The 8,951-nt window shown below is 41.5% G+C and overlaps 2 protein-coding genes across 2 annotated transcripts in view; one reads left to right on the top strand and one right to left on the bottom strand.

The window, feature by feature from the left end:
* tsen15 (TSEN15 tRNA splicing endonuclease subunit) overlaps positions 1-3,181 on the bottom strand; it is a 3,948-nt gene extending 767 nt beyond the window's left edge. Inside the window, exons 1-4 of the mRNA XM_034887049.1 lie at positions 2,968-3,181; positions 2,804-2,885; positions 1,582-1,717; positions 81-1,462 (exon numbers count right to left, since the gene is read on the bottom strand). Coding sequence (XP_034742940.1) covers positions 1,291-1,462; positions 1,582-1,717; positions 2,804-2,885; positions 2,968-3,042 — 465 coding nt within the window. The 5' untranslated portion in view covers positions 3,043-3,181 and the 3' untranslated portion in view covers positions 81-1,290. The remainder of the gene's footprint in view (positions 1-80; positions 1,463-1,581; positions 1,718-2,803; positions 2,886-2,967) is intronic.
* A 547-nt stretch (positions 3,182-3,728) lies between these two features.
* On the top strand, positions 3,729-8,861 carry LOC117953761 (procollagen galactosyltransferase 2-like). Its single transcript, XM_034887043.1, has 12 exons — positions 3,729-4,013; positions 4,365-4,475; positions 4,607-4,724; positions 4,863-4,997; positions 5,102-5,306; positions 5,756-5,875; positions 6,211-6,284; positions 6,376-6,482; positions 7,193-7,325; positions 7,437-7,564; positions 7,693-7,899; positions 8,007-8,861. Exons 1-12 carry the CDS (start codon positions 3,772-3,774, stop codon positions 8,293-8,295), a joined length of 1,869 nt encoding a protein of 622 aa, XP_034742934.1. The 5' UTR covers positions 3,729-3,771; the 3' UTR covers positions 8,296-8,861.
* The last annotated feature ends 90 nt before the right edge of the window (positions 8,862-8,951 follow it).

The following is an 8,951-nucleotide window of genomic DNA, read 5'->3' as shown; positions in this document are numbered from 1 at the left end:
GGCAGTTCTGAAGGCAAAAGGGGGTCCAACCCGTTACTAGCATGGGGTACCTAATAAAGTGGCCGGTGAGTGTAGCTTACTGCAGTTAGGATTTAGAGCCCAATTGGCACACTGGTGTGGCTGAAATCATCAGACAGTGTTAACTTTTAGAGATATTAAAGGGATAATTCCGATGTTCTGAAGTGGTATGTGGTTGTATCCATAGTCGGTGTATTGCCTACAGTAAATTGTGGTCGGTACGCCCTTATTTAGGAGAAGCAGTTGGCATTCCTGACACAGAAGCTAAGCAATGTACGGCTGTGGCCGGGGGGAGCAGCAAAACGTCTTTTAGCCACCTAAAAAAGTTTATTAGTTTAAGTCTACGCTGTGTTTAGAATATTTTCACCGCTTTACCTTGTTGTTGAACAGCCCTTTCTGATGATCTATTCAAAGCCACCAGACTCCTTTGACAAAAACAGTAGTTTTAACTCGCAGAACAGAGGAAATGCTGGCCTACCACTGCCTTGATCGGTTAGTTAGTTAGTGTTATTGTGTGTCTTTGGTTTTTTAAAGGGTTAGCCAGGATTCAGCAAAGTCACACATTAACACGATGAGTTTATCAAATCGTCTTTAAATGAATCAAACCACTTGATCATCTAAAACTTGCAATTTTTAGCAACTAATATTTGTTACTTCCAACCCTCATACTATGCTGCGGAGCGTTCCCCCACTCGTCAAATATACCGAGGCTTTCTAGAGGCCCTCTGAGTCTGATACCGATGCACAAGGCACTCTCACGCAACATGCATGTGCATACAGACACACACACACACACAAATATGTGCTGGATATCGAGTACAGCGCCTTTAAAGGAACTAACAAAATAAAATACAAAAAAATCTTTATGATAATAAGAAGTATGTCTTAATCATCAATTTCTCTAGTAGTGATGTATCCAAGACAAATTGTTTATGTCCTGGGATCCATCCCACCAGGTCCAGCATGAAGGTTTTGAAGAAGGCATGCAACCACATACTGGGTCAAACGTTTTAAGGACACACAAGCCAAAACATTGGTAAACCACTGATTTCCACTTCACTGGCTGGATGCAGCTGCTCGTTTCTTACTTAGAGCTCCTAGAAGGGCACTGTGGTTTGGACAATTTGCTCCTGCTTCCATGTTCTCAGTACAACTTCTTTCTTTTTTTTTCTTTTTTTGGGGGCGGCTCACACAGACAGACCCGACTGCCTGTCCCATCCTGCTCTTCTATGTTTCAACAACAACACCAAGGTGTCTTCTCATTCCAGCTGGTCAGTGCATCTGCCGTCTCTTCCGGTGCTGCCGGCGTCCCAAATCCTGGAAGGGGCCAGCGGGAGGGTCCGGTGTCACCAACCCATCAGTCATCCTCTGGTAGACAAGGGTGGAGTCCGAAGCTACTGCACACAGCAGCATGGAAAAGCCTCTGTCCAGCACCTGACGTATGCTACACAGCACAGAGGAGGAAGCTGTAAGTTTGGGAAGACAACGTGCAATAGTAAAAGTCTTTAAACCAAAAGGAGAAGGGTAGCAGAACGTTTGAGCGCTTCTCCAGTGTCCCCTTACCTTTTGTGGCTCAGAGATCGGTGAGCAGGCAGTGGAAGAATTGTCTGGATGGGTGCTCCTTCCTTCTCCCTCCCTTCCAGCAAAACCATCTGCAGCTCAGGACTCTTGACACAAGACACCTCTTTCCATTGACGCACTGCGAAACACAGTGAGATAGCTGAGGCTATGGCTAACTGTAGTGGGACCTTTAAAGGTTATTACAGGCATGTAATAATAGGACTTTGACTGATTCAACTTTTACTGTTAAACAACTGTTTATCTTTTTCTCTCTGGCGAGACACAAATGAGAGGATTACAGATAATTTAGTAAGTTACTTATGTGCATTAATAAGTCACACTCCTTAACCACCTGGATGATAAAGGGTTTTAAGTACAATACATATATGCTAATCTGTATTTTTTTAAAGTAAAGAAAAAATAATTGCTTGTCAAGAATTGTCAAATATGCACATTTTGATTATGCCGGTAATGGGTTTTAGTTTATCCTTAATCTTTAATTGCCTCACTTGATTTGATCTTCTTATTTGTGAGAGTATATATAGGAGATAACACCTTTATAAATCATACAGCAAATTTCATCTCCTTTGGACTTGACATGTCCCATATTGAGCAGGGCTGTAGTAACTATTAGAGACAACAGGTTCATGTCGTCAGTACTGTTTAGGGGAAATTAAGGAGCTTTAATAACCAGAGGAGGAGTTAACAATGTACTACACATGATGAGATTTAAAGGCTGATTATATTACCATTTTTCCTCAACATAGTATGCTCTGGAAAAACCGACATTTAACATTATTTGGAGACATTTTTAAAAATGATATACATATCTTGAGTGCTTTTTGTACCCAATAATCAACAGTGGTGGTTAAGCAGCAACATGGGCTTTAAAGACAATTAAAATTAGTTTTTCTAGTTACTCAAGATTAGAAGATTACATCGATTACATTTATAATGGGTAATATAACAATGTTAATGGGTTTCTCATTTCTTCATCATAATTATCTAGTGTTAAAACAGGCTTTAAACCATAATGTTGGGAAATGAAATGTACAGCAAACAGTTGATCGTTCTTAAAGCACAATTGATTCATAATATAAAAAATAAAAACAAATACATTCAGACTGTACCATCTAACCATGTTAGACGACCACGGTCTCTGAACGACACACAAACAGACAAAAAAAAGTTATAACACATGCTAAAGTCTTTTAAAAAATGTCACCTTCAGTAAGATCCATATACACGAGGAAAGCTACGTGTACTTGTTCACTGTCCTGAACCTCCAGACTCTTCATTTGCTGATACTGAAACAAGAAAGAATCGCTGGTTATTGCATGGTTTAGCATCAGACCAGTGAAGGCAGCACCGCGGTGGTCTCGCACTCACTGCTGGGTGGAGAAGGATCCAGTTCTGAGGAGGAGGTTTCTCTGGCACATCTGCTCCGTTTGACGCTTCCGCCATGTTAATTACTGAAGGTCTCTACAGACTACTGGCTCGTCAACCACGTTCTAATGTCAGGACATTCCGCTGCTGCTGTCACGACAGCATGTGTGAGTTGTGTTTTCAGGGTTGCCGGCGTGCTACAGTATAAGTCGTCCGGGTGGAAAATGTTCATGTTTTTATTGAAATGTCAGACTGGTGCACGGTGTCTGCCTTACAGGCTGAACTAAAGGCAGAAAAAGTACAAACGCCCACACAATGGCTGAGACAAAATAAATGTATTATTATTATATTAGTGAACTACTAGAACTGTTGGGTCCTTGTAAATTATGGTATGTGGTCTAGACCTACTCTACCTGTAAAGTGTCTCGAGATAACACTTATTATGAATTGATATTATAAATAAAATTGAATTGAATTGAATTGAATTGAATTATTATTATTATTATTATTATTATTATTATTATTATTACTATTATAAAAGCAATTCTGAAAAAAATATACATATAAAATATGGTTAGATATAAACAAATAAAAAATTAGTAACAAAAACTAGATTATAAAAACCTAATATCTATGTAGGCTTTTTTCAATCTCGCTCTCTTGCGCTCCCTCCCTCCACCTCTCCTGTGTGTGTGTGTGTGTGTGTGTGTGTGTGTGTTTGAGAGAGAGTCTCTCTCTTTCTCTCTCTCTCTCCCTCACTTGCAGCAGTCTGAGGCTTCAGAGAAATCAAGGTGCCCTGTTGGAAATATGCCTCGTGGATTTGAGGGATTCAGATTCTATTTTGCAATTTTAGCAGGAAAGCTTTTCCTGTACTCCAGCACAGAGGAGCTGCCAGCTTATCATCTCCTCCAACCAGCCCAGCAGGAGTCCTCTGTGCTCAGACCCACAGTGCTGATCACCATACTTGCACGCAACGCACAACACAGCCTCCCTTACTTTTTAGGATGCATTGACCGACTGGACTATCCAAAGGACCGCATTGCCATCTGGTAAATTACACTTATTTATTTATGTATTTATTGAATTGATCATTGATTTAAAAATGTGTTCATATTTCTGGAAAAAGTAGGAAAACTTGCACTTAAGTTTTGGTTTCTAAAATACTTTCTTTCTGTAAGAATCACAGAATTACTGATGAAAAGGTGCTGGTTTGATTCAGGAAGCTAACAATAAGCCAAAGTGTTAATAGCAAGGATTTAGCAATGAAGACATTAGCATACATTTTTAGTCAGTTCTGTGTAAATGTGCAATTCTGCACTACTATTCACCAGTAAACAAGAAAGCACAGAGAAGTGGAGACAAAGTGGTGAAGTGTTGAGTAATGCTCTTCGTGATCTCAGGGCAGCCGCGGACCACAGTGTGGACAACAGCACAGCCATGCTTCAGCAGTGGCTCAGAGGAGTTCAACACCTGTACCACTCGGTGGAGTGGAGGCCTGTGCAGCAACCCAGGTGATCCACTTGAGGCCAAAACTTCCTTTATTATTCACCATCTTCATACTAGTTAATCATAGATTTAACAGAGGCGCAGTAAACCTGATCCTAAAATGTTCATGTCATTATTCAGTCCCTCTTTCTTTCAGCTCCTATGCAGATGAGCAGTGTCCCAAACATTGGCCCGACTCTCGGTTCACCCATGTGATGAAGTTAAAGCAGGCAGCACTGAGAGCTGCCAGACAACTGTGGACTGACTACATACTGGTGAGACCGTAAAAGACCATAAGGATTAAATATCCTGTTGTTCAGATGAATTATCCTTTTTTTACAGTATCTTATGTATCACATTCACTCTGTCATCTGTTCATTGATGATATTGATTGTTTCCTCTTTGTCCCTCAGTTTGTGGACAGTGACAACTTGCTGACAAACCGCCAGCTGCTTCATGACATGATAGCAGAGAATCGGACAATTGTGGCACCCATGTTGGACTCAAAAGGCTTTTATTCCAACTTCTGGTGTGGCATGACACCTCAGGTAGGAGTTTTTGGAGACCAAAACAGAAAATGTATATTTATTGTGCAAAATATGAACTTAAAACTGCAGGTAAGGGATTGTTCTGGGTCTTCTAATACACACAGGGCTACTACAGGCGAACCCCAGAGTATATTCCCATCCGTAAATGGAAGCGGCAGGGCTGCTTTGCAGCCCCGATGGTGCACTCCACCTACCTGCTGGACCTGAGGCGCAGAGCTAGCCAAGCATTGGCCTTCTACCCTCCTCACCCCCACTACCCCTACCACTTAGATGACATCAGGGTCTTCGCTTTCTCTTCACGACAAGCAGGTTGGACCTTTGGCAGATTGTGTCCTAATTCAAGTTGCATCTCATACATTTTTACTTTCTGTGTGATTTTGACTGTAGTCTTTAGCAAGCAGTTTGTTTTTTATGTGACATAATTTTCTCATCCGGTAGGAAGACTTAGCTGACACCAGCTGTGCACGCAACAAGTATAAAAGTTTTACTAAACTGGATATAAATAATTGGGAATGGGAATCACATCACTCAAAAAGTGGTCTTTTTTATGTCAAAGTACATATAAACTTTATTTTCACTGATAATACATCCCTTTCTCACTATTCTCCTCAATAATAAAGCATAACGACTTTATAACATGTGGCCATACAAGGGATTTGTTACTACGTCCTTTTCTTGTCATATGACATGCTATGCTAACAACGTCAAAGAAAAAAAATGTGTTGGCACTGAGCCCTGATCCATCTGCTCTGGTGCAGGGATTCAGATGTATGTTTGCAACAAGGACCATTATGGATATTTACCAGTGCCCCTTAGACAAGACCAGACACTGGAAGAAGAAGAGGAGAGTTTTGCCCACACACTGACAGAGGCACTCAGTAAGCACCTCCTTTAATTGTCTATGCAGTGAAGTTCACTCTATTGATTTTCTGAATAACTACAGACTCTGTATCTTCAGTCTTTGCTCACTATTTCCCAGCTTCTGTGTGGTCATATACAGCCCTTTTTGCTCTCACAGTCCTGACACATGTCCCACTCCTCTGTTAAAGCCCACTGCGTCTCGTTTCCTGTTCTCCCCCTCTTATTTGACCGTTTCACAGCAGTTAGATGTTGAACAGATCCAACAAATTACCTTGAAACCAAAAGACTGTGCAAGAAAAGCCAAATTTACCATACCCCATGTGAAATGTGAATGTGTAACTTTACTTTCCAGTTGCCCACACCATGGAGCCTTCACAGTATTTGCAGATTGTGCCTAAAGAACCAGGGAAGATGGGATTTGATGAGGTACAGAACCATTTATAATAATTAAAGAAATATCTCACAGTTATGGAGTGCTGTTTGCGTGAACAGTCATTTTATTCTCCTCCCCTTCTAGATATTTCTGATCAATCTGAAGCGCCGCTCAGATCGGCGGGACAGGATGTTGAGTTCTTTGGCTGTCCTTGGCATCAACGCTACACTGACAGAAGCCGTGGACAGCAAGTACGACATCATTAAAAAGTAGTGGAAGACGCATTCAGATACTTTACTTAAGTGGAAATAGAATTACCACAATACTCCGTGTTGTGGAAGTTTCTTGTACAGCAAGAAAGGAATTTGTTAGAAGTGAGACTTAGTTGAAACAAAATAAAGACAGACTGCAATACTAAATCAAGGTTTGGTCTTCGTGAAGATTTAACTGTGTTCTGCAGAGAAGACGGATTTCACACATCAGCTATAGAGTGACAAACGTCTCGCAATATTCAACTACAGCTTTCTGCCTTATAACCTGTTCCATCAGAGAAAAGAATAGGTCTAATCTTAGTATAAAAACTAATCTTCCTAGGCAGACAAGTTATAAAAGGTTATTTATATCATATTAGGGGTTAATAATGATATGTAGTAGCCTAAAATGGATCAAGTAGACACAATTGTACAGTACTAGAATAAATTTGCTAAATTGTTTTCTACCACTCTCAGTATGCTCTTTACCTTATAAAATACCCGCTATTGTCAATTGAAATGTACAGATTTAGCAGTAGCCTGACACACAAACAGAAAATTCAAGTTCAACTTGATGCTGCATTTTAAGACTTTTAATTGATATTTTTAGCATTATGGCTGTAGAACTTGACAGTGGAAACGAGGCTGTGCCAGAATTTATTTTAAATGTCTTATAGCTGAGGAAATATGTTCCCTTGTGTTGTTTACAGAACCTTAAACTCCTCTCAGCTGCAAGCCATGGGTATAGACATGCTGCCCGGGTACAGAGACCCATATTCAGAGCGTGTGCTGACTAGAGGGGAGATTGGCTGCTTCCTCAGCCACCACAGAATCTGGAAACAGGTATAGCTTTGCTATGAGAATGTTTCAAACAAGACTTATCCAGTGCAGTGAAGCTGATGTGGCAGTATGATGAGGTGTGACAGGTAATTTCTGTGATGTGTCTCCCCCTAGGTGTTGCAGCAGGAACTGCAGCGGGTGCTTTTGCTGGAGGATGATGTGAGATTTGAGCCTCGCTTTTGCAGCAGGCTGGTGACTATAATGGAAAATGTACAGAGAGTGAGACTTGAATGGGATCTCATGTTTGTAACTTAATGCAGTTTTCGTCTCATTTTTTCATCACTTGTATACCTTGCATACTCAAATTACGTTTCTAAAGTTTTATTCAATGCGCCGCGGATCTGTCACTCACTTGTCTGTACTCATAAAGTTATGTAGGCCGTAAGCGGCTGCAGGTGAAGGAGCCAGAGCGCTGGGTGAAGGGAGTTAGTAACCTCGTGCACCCAGACTACTCCTATTGGACCTTGGGTTATGTCCTGTCACTGAGTGGGGCCCAGAAGCTCCTGCAGGCCAAACCTCTTAACAAAATGCTGCCTGTTGATGAGTTCCTACCTGTCATGTTCAACAAGCACCCCAAGTGAGTCCCATCACCTGAATGCATGTCCAAATATAATGCTTTAAATACTAGTTAGAGCCTTTTGTATTCAGTATAAAGTCATAATGTCAACCTCTGTGCCCCTTCAGAGACGAGTACATGCAGTACTACAAGCAGAGGGACCTGAGAGCGTTTTCAGTGGAGCCTTTACTGCTCTTCCCCACACATTACACTGGCGAGCCTGGCTACTTCAGCGACACAGAGACCTCCACCATCTGGGACGACGAGGCCGTGGAAACAGACTGGGACCGAGACAGTGCCAAACACCCACGGGACCGGGACCGGGAAACTGAGGAAGTAGGGTTGCGGCCTGTGGCTCCTCACTCAACTCGTGGTGGCGTGCCTCGTCTCTCTGCCGGAAACAGAGATGAACTCTGAGGGGGACTTATGTCATGTTACACACAATGGCCAGTTTAACATTTTCAGGGTGGCCCTGGAGCACACATTAACATCTGGGCCCTTATTAAGCTTTAATCCCCCCCTACTCTCTCTGTGCAATGTGTACAGTTTTTTCCTAAGAGGGAACAGATCTTCTGTATTCATTTGATGAACCATGTGCATAAAACTGAAATAATCAAGGTATAAAAACTACATTTGAGCACAAAGACCATCTCCAAGACCCACCGTAAGGCCCTAATCATCTCAGTTTACATTAGGCTTTGGTGGATTTCTGAACACATTTTCAATTAAATTAGCACAAAGCTATTAAGTCACATTAGGTTTGGAGCTTTTGGGGCCCCTAGATCTGTAATGTCCCGCAGCAGTTGTCCTGGTGGTAATCCATCCTTCCACACACCACAACCACCTCGAGACCAAGACTGGCAAATAACAGTGTACTGTATGTGTCTCTCCAAAAGTAAAATGTCTTCAGGATTAATAGATTCCATGGAATTATGTTACCACAATGCCAATCTTACTTCAAGTAATTAAAGCCCATAAATACACCTGCTTCAGAAGTCTTTCCACAATGGCAACATGTTATTTAAAGCTATCTGTTTAGGATTCTGACCTACATTTGCGATTCAGCTAGTGCA

The sequence above is a fragment of the Etheostoma cragini genome, chromosome 12 (assembly GCF_013103735.1).
Source record: "Etheostoma cragini isolate CJK2018 chromosome 12, CSU_Ecrag_1.0, whole genome shotgun sequence".
Lineage (NCBI taxonomy): Eukaryota > Metazoa > Chordata > Actinopteri > Perciformes > Percidae > Etheostoma > Etheostoma cragini.
The sequence above is the reverse complement of the archived record's forward strand: the minus strand, read 5'-3'. Positions and strand labels throughout refer to the sequence as shown.

Bases quoted from the DNA above. Each gene is read 5' to 3' on its own strand.
- LOC117953761 (XM_034887043.1), top strand. From the start codon at position 3,772: ATGCCTCGTGGATTTGAGGGATTCAGATTCTATTTTGCAATTTTAGCA. The intron at 4,998-5,101 runs GTAGGAGTTTTT...TAATACACACAG, and splicing joins GGTGTGGCATGACACCTCAG to GGCTACTACAGGCGAACCCC. The intron at 6,285-6,375 runs GTACAGAACCAT...CTCCCCTTCTAG, and splicing joins GGAAGATGGGATTTGATGAG to ATATTTCTGATCAATCTGAA.